Below are 15,386 nucleotides of genomic sequence, written 5' to 3' on the forward strand. Positions count from 1 at the left end.
GGAAATGTGTTTAGGATGAATTTCTGAGTATTTTATATGATCTTGTAGATATTTGAGGCAGTCAGCAATGCCACCAGGGGGAGTAATGTTAGTGTATAATGAGGTGATATTCATGACGGCAAAGATGGTGGTCTGGGGGAGGTTGTTAATGTCGTGGAGTTCCTGGAAATAGTTGGTAGTGTCTTGGAGGTAGTGCCTTTGTGTGATGAGTGGTTTGACAATGGTTTCTGTGTGTCCTCATACTCCTTCAGTAAGAGTGCTGTGGCCGGTTATGATGGGTCTGCCTGGGCTCCCTTGTTTGTGTATCTTGGGACGCATGTAGAAGGTTCTTGGGGTGGGTTTGTGATGGATGAGGTTGTAGAGTTTTTCCAGGAGTTATTTGGGACAAGATTTGGTAGTGTCTTTAAATTCCAGTGTGAATTGTGGTGTGGGAGTCATCTTTGAGTTCTTTATTGCAGGGGGTGTGAAAGAGTTGTCTGTTGGCCTTGACATAGTCATCATGATTAAAGACCACAGTGGCACCCCCTTTGTCTTCTGCTTTGATTGCTATCTGGTATTTGGACTTCAGGGACTGTATGGCTACCTTTTCTGTGGTAGGGAGGTTGTGGTGAATGTAATGTTTGTTGAGGATGTCCCAGTCAATTTTTTTTTCCTGAAGCAATCAATGTAATGATCCAATGGTGTTTTTTTCTGCTGGGGGGTGTCCAGTCAGATTTTTTTTTTCTTCTGACTGTCAGTGGGGGGGTGGTAGTTGGGTAGTATTGTCTTAGTTGTGAAATAATTCCTTGAGGCAGAATCGGTGGAAGAATTCTTCTAGTTCTCCACATGTTAGCACGGTATCCAGTTCTGCAGGGGAGCAGAAGTTCAGTCCCTTGGAGAGAGCAGATACTTCAGTTCCAGTCAGAGGTGGTTTTGATAGATTGATGATGATGAGGTGTCATGTAGAGTCCATTTAGTGGGTCTTGGCGTCATGGTTTCTTCCAAAAGTGGTATCTGTTGTGGAGTTGTTGTAGTTAGTTTCATTTTTTGTTTTTATGTTGGATGGCTGTCATCAGAGGGCTTTTTTATAGTTGTTTCAGGTTTCCTGCAAGATCTCCGGGTATGTTTCCTTATTTTTTTATTCCAGTGTGTGAGAGCACGTGATAATTTCTTGTTTGAGGTTGGCCCTTCTGAAATAAGATGGAGGAGGTGGTTCCTCAGTTTTTCTGAGGTCCTTCCGCAGAGCTGTTCATCCTACTTGGAGTTTTATGTAGTGGTCAGAGGGTTATAGATGGTGAGGCCTCTCGATATGATGATTTGTTTCTTGTGTCTGTTCAGGAAGTAGATGTTGCGTGGGTCTGTGTCACTTAAAGGTATTGTAGTTTTGCACCATTTAAGACCGAGGCCGGATAGGAGTAAAGTAACAGAAATATTTAGTTTCTATTAAACGCTATACGAGCTTTTACCAATTTTTTTTTTAAACGTAGAAAATTTATTTTAACAAATTTTCTCTATTTTTGTGGCAATATGACAGATAAAATATTTATTGCAAATTCTTATTTGCCTGAATTATTTCAACAAAATGTAACTTGTAATGCCTCAATTGCTGCAAGAAAAAGACTCCAGAAGAATGCCAGTTTGAAGAGACACATCAAAAATGGTAGTGCTTTCTGAATTATAGTAGGGCTTGGTCCTGCAAACATACTAGGGTAGTGCTTGCTTACTCTCAAGAGTAATCCATTGAGTAGAGTGGGGACATCACTCGTGGGAATAATAACTGTCCCCGGTAGTAAGTTGAGCCCCTAGTTGGTCAAAAGTGTCAGTGTCATCAATGACTTGTATGAATTTGAACACAAGTAGCAAATTTCTTTAATTTTTTTTAAATTACTCTTTTAGCTTGTAGGTGCAAACGGAGTGCTAAACATTGATGGGAAACTACGTCTGCAATTATATTATCCACCTCCAAGGACCAGGACACAGTCAAATGTTGTTGAGGTTTTTGATTGGTGGGCAAAAGGTCCTAGAAATCGTTACCCATCAACATTATATGTAACTGTAAAAGGCATAAAACTACCAGATCATGTAAGTTAAGTACATTTACATATTTATATATAAACAGAAATACTTAAGATCCATTCAAGCTATTTATTTGTAATTGAAATCAGATGACAGTTTACATTTTTTTCTGTAACTGTCCTTTATAACTTGCTATACTAAGCATATTATATCTTAACATGCCCCCTCTTTTTTTTTTTTTTAATCTACTTAGCACTTTACAACTTTCTGTAAAAATGTTCAAATCAGTTTCTCCTACTATTCTGAATTTCCTGGAATTTGGCCAATGGTTTCCATAAAACATACAGGCAGTCATGTATCATCTTGGATCTCTTTCTCCTCTCATATTGCTAAAAACTGGGCCAAACATCATTAAAGATAATTGAATTACACTGGTGTAAAATTAGTGTAAAGTGAGAGGAGAATTTGACCCCTAACTTTTATTTTTGGTCAAAAAACTATATAAGAAAATGTACTTTTATCAGATTTAACACCTTTTAAAGGAGGTGAAATCTTAAATTCAAAATAGCTATGATTATTTGCTCCAACCCCAGATGGGACTTAAAACAATATATACAGTATTTAACAACATTTTATTTTTATTACTGGCTTCTTTGTCTATAATCTTGACAGATTTCTTATTTTTGTTTAATACTGACATGTGGGTGAAGTGTGGTGGGGTTGAGGCAATGAAATCCACACTCCTAATCTAAGGCCAGCATGTAAGGCTGCTGTGTAGCCCTCTCAAGTCACTATTTAAGCCTATGGACTGGAATAGCAGCTACAGACCTTCTGCACTAGTTGCATGTATTGTTAGATCCACTGGACTTTACCCCTGGCCTGCCTTGCCCCATTCCTGTGCTGCCCTTCTAGTACACTGACCCTTTCCATAGAACATGAGTGGATAAGCACCTCCACATGGCTGGCCAGTCCACCCGCAGTCTCTTTGCATGGCCCCATATAGGCTCTACGAGTGTCTTGTACTGGCCCTTTGAACCACAGGTGAATTTAATCCTTTGCACACTTACAGTATTTTTAAATTTTTGTTCTTCTTAAATGCTCTTAACTTCTGCCTTTCCTGACTTTCTGACTTCAGGCAGACAGTCACTGATCCTGCAGACAGTCACTACTTTATAATCTCTGTCCCTGCACATATTCCTCCTGAAATCTATGGGTCTAAGTGCAATAGTAGCTGCTGTTACATGTGCAGTAGTTACTGTTTGCTATACATGGAATAACATGTGCATTGGTAACTGTTTATCCACAAAGTTTTATTAATACAGGTCTGTCTCATCTTACGCTGGGGTTACGTTCCGCAGTCGGCGCCTAAAGCGAAAATCGCGTATAGTCAAAATTACATTGAGTGTAATGGCGGGCGGAATCGCCCACACTACAGAAACAGTATTTAAATTGTTATTTTTCTCTTTTGTTTTTGTTTTGTGTTTTTGTTTTTTGCTGACCGTGTAAAGCTGAAATCGCGTATGTTAAATGCATCTAAGATGCGACAGACCTGTATTACAGTAGTGTCTCGAAGGCCACAGTGTGCTAGGCACCATAGAAATATAGAGTAGGAGTCGGTCCTTGGCCTGAACTATAATCTAATAGACATGCCAGACAAAGAGCGGAAGGAAAACAGAGGCACAGAGAATAGAAGTGACTTGCTTCTCCCTGATATTAAGGCATGTTCTTGGAGGGATTTTAGTGTGCATTTCATTAAGATATTTATGGTTTTCCTTATCAAAATTGTCAAAAGAGGAGCCTGAGTTCAGTAGCCACTATGGCAGTCAGGCTGGACAGAGATTACGTAGTTTGCTCTCATGTGCTATATGATGTTCTGTCTTCTTTGTGAAATTTCAGTCCCTTATAACTTCAGTCGCCCTCCACAATTAATAACTAATGTAGCGAGCCTGTGCTGGCCCTTGGCACCAGCTGTGAATTTCAGTAAAGAGCGGTGTCCGCTAGATCTGGGGTGGGTAGATTAACTTGATTTAAGTGGGAGAACTCATGCTTAAACTGAATTGGGCCCAATTGTGGAAAAGGCTGATAAAACAAAAAAGCATGAATCATGTAAGTAAAAGATTTATCAACCATCTGACAGAATTTTACGACTCCAATTTACTTTTCACCAGTTTAGGCTTGTTGGCTACTTTCATTGCACTTCATTTATATTTGATGATGAATTTCACTTATTTCTTGTGGAAGTATTATGCATTACTGTTTAACTGCATGTATCACTGTACTATCAGGTATTTTTTCATATACAAGGATTGCCCCCATTTAATTTTCTTTCAGTGTTTACACAAAATATGTTTAGATCCTAACATTTTGAGACTTATTTCAATTTTGTGAAATATGTTACTGTACTTAAAACATTTTGCGTTTTCCTGATATAATTGATTGTGCTATTGATATTTTGTCTGCCTTTAGGTAGATCCTTCTTTCCGCTCTATGATGGCTGTTCAGCAGGAACAAGGTAGCACGTCATTCTGTGAGCTCCAGAATGAGGTATCAAAAAAAGCTACTGTGTATAGTCCACATGAGAAAAAGGAGCAGTTGAAATGGACGAGACTGCCTGGACAGGTGAAGATTTTTTTAAAAGTACCAAAAAAATCCACTTTCTGCTAATGTTATTTTATGGTATAAGTATTGTGAAACAAGTCTGGTTTTGAGGGTGTGGGTGGCTCTCAGGAACCTGCTGGAGAGTGGGGCTCTTTGCATGGAGGCCCTAGGCTCCCATCCTAGATTGGGGACCTGTGCAGCACTCTCCAGGTCCTTGACAACATGATTCTTGGGACTCCTCATTCAAAGGATGTTTCACCAGCTTAGTGGGGATCAAGAGGAGTAATGCAGCTCGATTCCTGGTGCTTCTGGTCCTGCCCACTCCTCACTCACGGATCCCCACCACACGTAGGAAAGGGGACCTTCTGTGAGCCTATTATTGTGCATATAATCATTCCATTTATTCTCCAAATGGGAATTGGGTTTATTTCACTGTTGGATGCCATGTAAGAAACACAACTAATACACAGAGTGCATTTGTTCAAAAGAAAATCCCAATTTAATCTTTGATGTAAATGACTTTTGTTTGATTATGTACCTTGATTTTGTGACATTATATATCATTTGTCTTAAAAACTGCCAATGGTTTCATTTCTATTTAATAACAACCAGTGATTTAAGTAGTAACAAGGAAATGTTAGAAAAATCAACAAATTGTTTTAAAACAGCAAATTGTCCAAAGATGAAAAGGATATGGAAACAAATTTGTTTTTGACATGTTTAGGATGAATAAAAATAGTGTAAATTTAGATTAAATTATTTTTCAAAATGTTTTATAACTAATTTTTGCCTTTTTGCAGAAAGGCAAATAAATGCATGAGCCAAATTAAGTGAATTATAATCTTCAGAATATTGTCTAGACATCCTCAAATATTAAATTATTTACTATTAAACATGTCCATGTAAACACTGTAGAAATTGTGTTTTTGAGAGATCCAGGTACTAACAACTTATTTTGCTGATTTTTGGCTTGTGGAAAAGTTCCAAAAGGATCAACACAGCAATACATAAACCTTATTTCCTCAGATTATTAAAATATAAGAGGACCAATTTAAAAAAATCAGTGTTCAGTTAAAATGCACATTTTATACATGCATTAATGGGATTGCCGGAAAGAATCCTTTTACTTACTTAAGTTCTATTGTTGAAGAAAGATTTTCAAAATCAAAATAACCAATGCACGGGCAGAAAGTTGCTTTGTTTTTTCTTGTTGTTTTTAAAACCGTAAAAATGCTTATATTTTTACAGCAGTGTAAGAGTTGTTAAATACATAATGTCCTTTAAGTTTTGTGTATTTGTTAACATTCACAACTGTGCAATAACTGTTTTTATTTGGAAATGTAGGCTTGTCGTATACCAAACAAGCATCTCTTTTCACTGAGAGCAGGAGATATGGGATGTTTCTGTATTCGTTTTTCTCAAGATGGAAAAACATTAGCAGCAGCCTGTGCAGGGAGGGATGGTTATCCCATTATTTGTAAGTTACAAATGTATTACTTTTATTTTAACATAGAGCTATAACATATGCAAAGAGCTCTTTTTTTCCCTTTAGTTTTTTTTATTTTGAAGAGTGTGTAGATTGGACTTTAAAAAAAAAAAGTGTTACTTTTTGGAGCATAAAAGTTTTATATTAACAGTTATGTTCTTTTAGTAGATTTATTTAGTAATTCAGCACTGTAAATATTCTTTGCTGTAAGGCCAATTTAGCAAAGTGTCTGCCTGATTGAAGACAGTATGACTTTTCATATGTGGTAATGTATATGTCCAGTTTAAGGACTAGATATTTTTACAGTATTTCAGCATCCAGTAGAAATCTGAGAGTCTGAAATGTGCCAGGAATATAAGTTCTGATAATAAGTTTTTAAGTGAAATAACTTGCCCCTTTTGTAGATTGTTTTTATAGGGGGAAAAGGAATTTGTGAATGAATTTAGTTTTCATGAAAGTGACTAACCAATAATGCTTACTAGAGCCAGGCATAACGTTGGAGATGCCAGGCAGTCTTCTTCACAAAAATCTCCCAATACAGCTCACTAATGACTAGCAATACTATTCATAGCCTGAGCTGCTTTTATGCAAGAAAATGTCACTTGTTGCATTTTGAAACAGAATATAATCGATTTTTTGAGATTCTTGGGAACAATGTTCCATCTCCACATAGAATAAAAGGCAAAACCTATAAATGCAAGTACTTAAATAGTAGCTATCACGTTTATATTGCTTCTCTACAAAACTTGCTGATCACCAAAAAATTGACCTCACCATTAATATTCTTATGTAGCAATCAGAGTTTAAAAAAATAAAAATAAAGAGTATTTACTTAATGTCCTAGGTTCATCCCTGATAACTTAAACTGTCTAGTCTAATTTTTAAAGGGGTTAATGCACTTGTGACGCATCCATGAACCACTAGATGGAAGTAGATGCTTGCAAACTTGTGTTTAAATTATTAACAATGCATACCCAGTAGCTATTTGATTTTGAATTATGGAAATTAGGGGTTAGTGGAATTGAATTCACTTATGCCAGCAATGACTTGGCCCTAGGAATATGTCTAGCTTTGTAGTAATTATATTCCACATGTTGGTTGCATCAACATCTTCCATATTTGAAGATTTAATTTATGTCGGAACATGCAGTTATATGTCCTATATATAAAATCTTGGCCCTAAATGGTTTTCTTTTGAGTATTGATGCTTTATTATTGGAAAAGCAGTTTCAAATGTTTTCAAATTTAACCTTTTTATTTACATTTTCATTAGTATATGAGATTCCTTCTGGACAATACTTGAGGGAATTTTATGGCCACCTTAATATTGTATATGATCTTTGTTGGTCAAAAGATGATGAGTACCTCCTTACTGCATCCTCTGATGGCACTGTCAGGTCAGTATGAGTGATATGTTATAGCAACTGTTGTCAAAATTATAAGTAGGCTGTGTCTTTATCATAAACTGTGCTGGACAACTTTTAACCATGGATTTGAGTGTAATTTGAGTTATTTGTTAATGTTATTGGAAAGCTCTGATAGAATTATAGCTTTTTCGGAATAATTTTATTATGTTTGGTTTAAAATATATGGTGGTTTTGGTCCAGGATTTTAAAATATTGCCTAAGTATAAGCTCTTAAATCTACGTTTAGCCGCCTAAATAAATGGCCTTATATTTCAAAAGTGTTCAGCACCCAGCAGCTGTTACAGAAATCAATAGGACTCTTGGAATATTTAACCCTTGCAAAAATTACCATATTCTAGATGCAAAAGCCAATCTTAATGCCATATTAAGGTTGCAAATTTGAATACACAAGGCAGGAAATTGAAAATTTAGAATTCAGATGGCAACTTTAACTTTATCACGTTGCAATTATATATAGTAGTTTGAATTCTTGACTAGGCTGTTAAATATGTAACTCAAGGTAAATCACTGTATCAGGTATATAAAATCTTAACTCTGAAATTTTTTCCCTCTTGTGTATAAATTTAAAAAGTTACATTAATGCAGTGTTTAAGCAGCAAATCTTGAGGTACTTAAAGCTCCCTCATCCCTCCAAAAAAACCAACACAGAACACTTAAAACACAGCAAGAAAAAATATGGCCATAGTATTCCACAAATGTGTTATGGGTAACCTCATAGGTTTTAATCTTCACTGATGCGTAGATGCACAAAAACCTCCTAGCTATTGCCTTTGTTGGCCAACTCCATAGTGCTATAGGCAGCTGCATAATTAAAATCCCCAAAGAGGGGATATAAATTTAAAGTTCTTCAAGTGATTGTCCACATTGTTTCCACTCTTAGTATGCTTGGGTGTGAGATCAGGTTTTTGGGGTTTTTTTGGCCAGCTGTATACATTGGGGTCATGCCTTTGCCCTGGACATCTTCGCACTATTCATCCAAGCCTGAGGGCATAAAAGGCAGAGTGGGCCCAGCTGCCCCTTGGTTCTGTAGCAGCAAGATGGAATCCTTGCAGTGCCCTCCTTCTTCTCTCCGCAGCGTTAGTGTAGTTAGTTAGTCTTACTGCTTAGTTACTAGTTAGTTTGTTCATGTAATTAGCTATTTAAAAAAAAAATATTTTAAAACTAAGTTTCAGTTTAAGCTAGACCCCGTGCCTGTACAGGGATGCTAGAAACAAGGTGGAAGCTAAATTTCCAGCGTTCAAAACCTGTCCCTCGTGAAGCTTAATTCCCATTGGAATGTTCCACAACAAACTTTTGAGTATAGCTGCAAAAATTCAGTAGATTCAATTAGACCCTTAAGTATTTGCATGTATTTACATCTAGAACCATTAGCACAAAATTTGGTATTAATTTATATGGTAATTACGTTATGAGACAGTTGTCCTAACTCTTTTTTTTTATTATTTTTTTTTTAAGAATGTGGAAAATTGAGACCCAGGCTACAACTTCTGTGAGAGTTTTCCCTCATCCTTCATTTGTTTACACTGCAAAGTACCATCCAGTTGCTAACTATCTTGTGGTGACAGGATGTTATGACTCTGTAATTAGGGTATGGAATACAAAAGTGAAAGAGCTCTATGGTCAGTTGCTACAGGAGTTTGATGGTCACAAAAGTTTCATCAATACACTGTGTTTTGATGCAGAAGGTATGTTCATTATGTCATAATTGCATCTCAAACAAAGAGCAATTCAAGCATGCTCAGTTTGGTTTATTTCATTGAGATAGTTGTTAAAAAACAGGATGTTTTTATTTTATTACAGTTGTCGTTTTATTAAAATGTCTCACTGAGATCTACTACTACCCAGTGTGTTGATGTATTAAATTATTGTTTACTATCTGTAATCTGGGCAAGTCTACAATATGCTGGGCACTGTGCAAACATCTATAGGAAGACATAGCCTGGGCCGAAAAGATAAATAAGCAGGCAAAAGACGGGAAAAAGGATACAACAGATGTAAAAGGGTCAAGGTGATGTCTGGCAAGGTCTTGATGATACATATTTTAGATATATAGATTATCCACAATTGACACTCTTCCTAACTATTTTTAGTTGGCTAGTTTCTTGTAAGTGTCATGGTAGAAGTTGGTATGGAATAAAGAATGGAGACTATTGTGGGGGAAGTAGGCAAATGGTGTGTCAAGGGTGGTATTTTGGGCTGAGCAGAGATGTGGAGAGGCAATGTGGAAAAAAATAAGGCTGTGAAACAATTACAAAATTAATTGCAATTAATCGCAGTTTTAATTGCATGGTTAAAGAATAATAGAATACCATTTATTTAAATATTATTGGATGTTTTCTACATTTTCAAATATATTGATTTCAACTACAACACAGAATACAAAGTATACAGTGCTCACTTTATATTATTATTTTTATTACAAATATTTGCACTGTAAAATGATAAACAAAGGAAATAGTATTTTTCAATTCACTTCATACAATACCATAATGCAATCTCTTTATCGTGAAAGTGCAACTTAGAAATGTAGATTTTTTGTTTGTTTGTTTGTTACGTAACTGCACTGAAAAACAAAACAAAGTAAAACTTTAGAGCCTACAAGTCCACTCAGTCCTACTTCTTGTTCAGCCAATCACTAAGAAAAACAATTCGTTTACATTTACGGGAGATAATGCTGCCCTCTTCTTATTTACAATGTTGCCAGAAAGTGAGAATAGGCATTCTCATGGCACTTTAGTAGCCGACATTGCAAGGTATTTACATGCCAGATATGCCAAACATTCATATGCCCGTTCATGCTTTGACCACCATTCCAGAGGACATGCAACATTATCTCCCATAAATGTAAACACGCTTGTTTGTCTTAGAGATTGGCTGAACAAGAAGTAGGACGGAGTGGAATTGTAGGCTCTAAAATTTTACTTTGTTTTAGTTTTGAGTGCAGTTATGTAACAAAAAAAAATCTACACTTGTATTTTGCACTTTCGTGATAAAGAGATTGCACTACAGTACTTGTATGAGGTGAATTTAAAAAGATAAAATAGTATTTTTCCAGTCCAAATATTTGCAATAAAAATAATATAAAGTGAGCACTTCGGGTGTTGTAATTGAAATGAATGTATTTGAAAATGTAGAAAAAAATCTAAAAATATTTATAATAAATTTGAATTGATTTTCTATTATTGTTTAACAGTGTGATTAAAACTGCAATTCATTGCGATTAATTTTTTTAATCTAGTTAATTTGTTTTGAGTTAATCGCTTGAGTTAACTGAGATTAATTGACAGCCCTAGAAAAAAGAGTGGGATAAGTAGGAACAGGGCCGGCTCTGGCTTCCTGGCTGCCCCAAGCAAAAATAAATAAATAAATAAATAAACCTGCAGGGGAACTCCCTGCACTGTAGCTGTGCCCTGGCTAGTGGGGGGAGAGAGAGAGAAGGTGGGCGGCCAGGGCTTCAGCGGGGCGCTGCCACGCGGCCCCTCCCGCCGTGCCCCCTGCCCGGAGGGCTCCGCACCACTCCGGTCGGCTGGGAGGGAAGGATGTGGGATGCCCTGCCAGGCTTGCTGCAGGGCGCTCCCATCCTCCACGCCGCTGCCCCCTACAGGGCGGCCAGAGCGGAACCCACCCCCCACCCCCCCCCACACACAGCCGCCCTAGGATCGGGCAGAATGCCGCCTCCTACAAGCCGCTGCCCCAAGCACCAGCTTGCTCAGCTGGTGCCTGGAGCCAGCCCGAGTAGGAAGAGGTAAAAAGATGTAGTGACTTCAAGGCAAAGACCAGAAGTTTGAATCTAATATGGTGGGGAAGGAGAGAACCCGTGCAGGGATTCAAAGAGGAGGAAGATGACCTGATCTGAACAACAGGCAAGGAAAATCTTAGTGGCTATTTTTGATGTCGATTAGATGAGTAAGTATAATATAGGGAGGGCAAAGAGGATGATGATCCAGTAATCAGGATGAGAGATGATCTGGGTCACTGAGAATTTTAGCTGTAGGGACACCGTGAAAAGATTGGATTTTAGAAATGGTGTGGAGGAAGATACGGTAAGATTTAAAGTTTGCCTCGGTGTGTGTGTGTGTGTCTCTATCGGGGGGGAGAGAGAGAGAGAGAGAGAGACTAGAGACTAAGATGACTCTTAGGCTACCTCTACACTACAGCACTTATAGTGGCACAGCTGCACCGATGCTGTAGCGCTTGTGGTGGAGACGCTTTAAGCCGATGGAAGAGAGCTCTTCTGTCTCCGCAAGAGGTGGTAGTTATGTTGGTGAGAGAAGCTCTCCCACCAGCATAGTGCTGTCTAGTGTTATGTAACTCAGGGTATGGATTATTCAACCCCCTGAGCAACATAAATTATACTGAAGTAACCTGTAGCTTAGACAAAGTCTTAGGTTACAGCTTTGGGAACTAGGAGGATGGTGAATTTTTCAACAATGACAGAGAATGGAGAGGGTTTGGAAGGAGAGATAAGGAGTTGAATTTTGGCAGTATTAAGACTGTGTTGGTGGCAAGACATCCATGAAGAGGTGTTGGAGAGAGATTCTAAAATGCGTAACTGGATGGAGATGTGAGTTGATGCTGTGTGAATGGAGGAGCGCCCCAAAGATGGATCATTTGTATTTTGGAATCTGGGTTTTTCAGATAGGTATTTCATGAAAATGTAGATGGGTTATTTCTGTGATAGGCATGGCAGCTTACCATAGAAAGAAAAGAACCTTCTACTTCATTTAAAAACAATGAGGAGTCCTTGTGGCACCTTAGAGACTAACAAGTTTATTTGGGCATAAGCTTTCATGGGCTAGAACCCACTTCATTAGATGCATGGAGTGGAAAATACAGTAGCATGTGTGTGTGCACATGCACACACCCCTTACCAAGTGGGGAAGGGGGGTCAGTCTAATGAGACAATTCAATTAACAGTAGAATACCAAGGGAGGAAAAATCACGTTGTTTTTACTGATACAGACTAACATGGCTACCACTCTGAAACCTTCTACTTCATTGTTTACAATGATGTATACTGTTGGTTTAAGAGCAGCTGTTGAAAGGCAGCAATTGGAGGGAAATTTGCATTTGCTCTTGCTCAACCTGTTCTCAGCAAGGATCTTCACTGGATAGTTACGCACTAGGGGTCTGATCTAAGGCCTGGAAGACAATACTAAAAAGCAAAGACATTGAATAAAACCAACTTAGCATCTAAGTGAAAAACAGTCAAAGTATTTAATTGTAAGTATTACAGTATTTACATTTGTATTCTGTTTGGAATTTACGATATTGACTTCTGTGATGTATTATGAGCAAAATTTAGGCTTTTTGACAATCCCTGCATCAAGTGGAGAAAATAGAAAAAAATATTGCTGTTCAAATATTGCCTGTAATAATTCAGTTTATAATATATCCATGAATGTGGAAATGACTATAAAACTGTTAATAGCACTGATGAGACAGAATTTCCAATGTATATTTAGTTTTGGAGATGTGTCTAGCTCACATATTCCCTGTTGTTCATTTAGTATGGTTTCAAAATCTTGCTGTTAATACTACATAAGTGTAATTATTATTTTACAGGACTTCACATGTTCTCAGGAGACAGCTCAGGGCTGATTATAGTTTGGAATACCTTTGTCAAAGGAAGTTCGCAACATCCAGTCCAACACTGGGGTATTAATAAGGTATACAAATATTTTTAATTAGCAAAATAACTTTTATGTAACGTGGTTTCAAATCTAGCCATCTAATTTCCATTTAATTACTTTTTCATGTCACTTTTGTGTGGTTGGAAAGTAAATTTCCCCTAAATATCTTGTTAACACTTTGCAAACGGCTGATAAAACATGCTGTGATTCACTGGCTGGGGATTTCTAGATTTTTGTCACTGTTTTAGATATGATACTGTAAGTAGAGAATGTAAATGCTTATTCCTAGCACCAGCTTTTACAACAAACATTTGAGAATTGGTAGCATTGTAATTGCACACAGTAACGTGTTGTTTGTACTTCCATAGATAGAATTAAAATAACAGACTATGTATCTTGTCAAAGTAGCTTTGTTCACGCTTCTATGGTTAACGTCAGCATTTCTGTTAACAATCCTGGTTTTCAGGATTTCATTGTTATGGATCCCATTTGGCTGTGGAAACTTGATTTGGGATATAGTATCTTGTTTAGGAACCATTGTTGGCTTGGGGTTTTTTAAACTGCATTTAATCTTTCCTTGTACTGCCCCCTGCCAATTTCATGAGTTAATACCATCGTGACATCCTTACCTTTTGTTTCCTATCAATTTAGTCTTGCATTACAATAAACTTCATTTTTTCATTGTAGGAAATAAAAGAAAATGATATTAAAGGGACTCCAATAAATCATTTAGAGGTACATCCAAATGGAAGACGTTTATTAATCCATGCCAAAGACAGTGCTCTGAGAATTATGGATCTCAGAATGTAAGTAGGTTTTTGTAGTCAATGCATAGATTTCTGTGTCTCAAATCGACTCGTCGTGGCAATAAAATGTTTTAAAATTATTAAATACATACTTAAGAAGAAGGATGGTCCAATAGTTACAGTGCCAGACTGGGACTTGGGAGACCTCAATACAAATCCTTGCTCTGCCACAGGCTTCCTTTGTGACATTGGGCATGTCCTGTAAGTTAGAATTTCCAAAAGTGCCTAAGTCCTATTTAAAAACAAATATTTAGCCGCTTACCCCGTGTCATTGACTTTTCAATGTCACTCAGGAAGTCCAGCCTCATACAGGAAGTCTGCAGCAGAGCAGAGATTTTAATCCAAGTCTCCCAAGTCCCTTTAAAAAAAATATTTAGTTACTTAGCTTGGTTCATTGACTTTCAGTGGGACTTAGGAACCTGAGTCACTTAGGCACCTTTGGAAATGTTACTCTTAGGGTATGTCTACACTTTAAAACGCTACAGCAATGCCGCCGTAGCACTTCAGTGTAGACACTACCTACACTGACAGGAGGCATTCTCCCATTGGCGTAGGCAATCCATCTCCCCAAGAGGTGGTAGCTAGGTTGACAGAAGAATTCTTCTATCAACCTAACACTGTCTGCACTGAGATTTTCACACCCTGATTGATGTAGCTATACCAATGTAAGTGCCTAGTGTAGACCCAGGCCTTAGGGCTAGTCTACACTAGAATTGCAACAGCGGCGCAGCTGTACCAGTGTAGCTGTGCCACGCTACTAGTGCAGATGATCTATGACGAAAGGAGAGAGCTTCTCATGCTTACACAATGCTGTCCACACCAGCACTTAGGTCAGTGTAACGTACGTCGCTCAGGGGTGGCTTTTCACACCCCTGAGCGATTTAAGTTATACTGAAGTAAGCACTAGTGGGTACAGGCCCTTAGTCTCTCAGTGCCTCAGTTCCCTTTAAGTAAAATGTGGCTAATAGCACTTCTCTCTCTCTCAAATACATTCAAGATACTATGGTAATAGGGGCCACATAAGTACATGAGATGGATGGGTGGAGAGACATTTAAATATAATCTGAGATTATTATTTTCCCCTTTATTAATAATATTTTTAAACTATTAGTATAAAAATAAAGAAATTAAACTACAAAAAGCAAAACTGCTCTAAGTGAATGTACCGCTAAGGCTAAAACTTAAATCCAGAAAAACAAGAGAATGTAGTATTAAAGCATAAAATCTGTGCTGATGTTTTGTTCTTAATTTCCCCCCTCCCCCTCACGAACACAGATACTCAAAGTTTCCCCAATGTTAAGAAAAGATGCTTGGGGAAAATACTTTCCAAGCACTGACAGCACAAGGAACTATCAGAGGTCTAGGGACATTTTTTCAAAATATACATTTATTTATAATGTAGCTCTCTCCCTATATCACCCTGTTTAAATTTTTTGGACTA

At 37.6% G+C, this 15,386-nt stretch overlaps 1 protein-coding gene across 4 annotated transcripts in view; it reads left to right on the top strand.

Moving 5' to 3' along the window:
• Positions 1-15,386, top strand: part of AHI1 (Abelson helper integration site 1) — a 185,800-nt gene that overhangs the window by 35,254 nt on the left and 135,160 nt on the right. For all 4 annotated transcript variants that reach the window (XM_054024126.1, XM_054024127.1, XM_054024128.1 and 1 more), the window contains exons 9-15: positions 1,876-2,061; positions 4,462-4,614; positions 5,938-6,070; positions 7,353-7,476; positions 8,962-9,191; positions 13,072-13,175; positions 13,827-13,945. In XM_054024126.1, coding sequence (XP_053880101.1) covers positions 1,876-2,061; positions 4,462-4,614; positions 5,938-6,070; positions 7,353-7,476; positions 8,962-9,191; positions 13,072-13,175; positions 13,827-13,945 — 1,049 coding nt within the window. The remainder of the gene's footprint in view (positions 1-1,875; positions 2,062-4,461; positions 4,615-5,937; positions 6,071-7,352; positions 7,477-8,961; positions 9,192-13,071; positions 13,176-13,826; positions 13,946-15,386) is intronic.

This window comes from Malaclemys terrapin, chromosome 3, assembly GCF_027887155.1.
Source record: "Malaclemys terrapin pileata isolate rMalTer1 chromosome 3, rMalTer1.hap1, whole genome shotgun sequence".
NCBI classification, from domain to species: domain Eukaryota; kingdom Metazoa; phylum Chordata; order Testudines; family Emydidae; genus Malaclemys; species Malaclemys terrapin.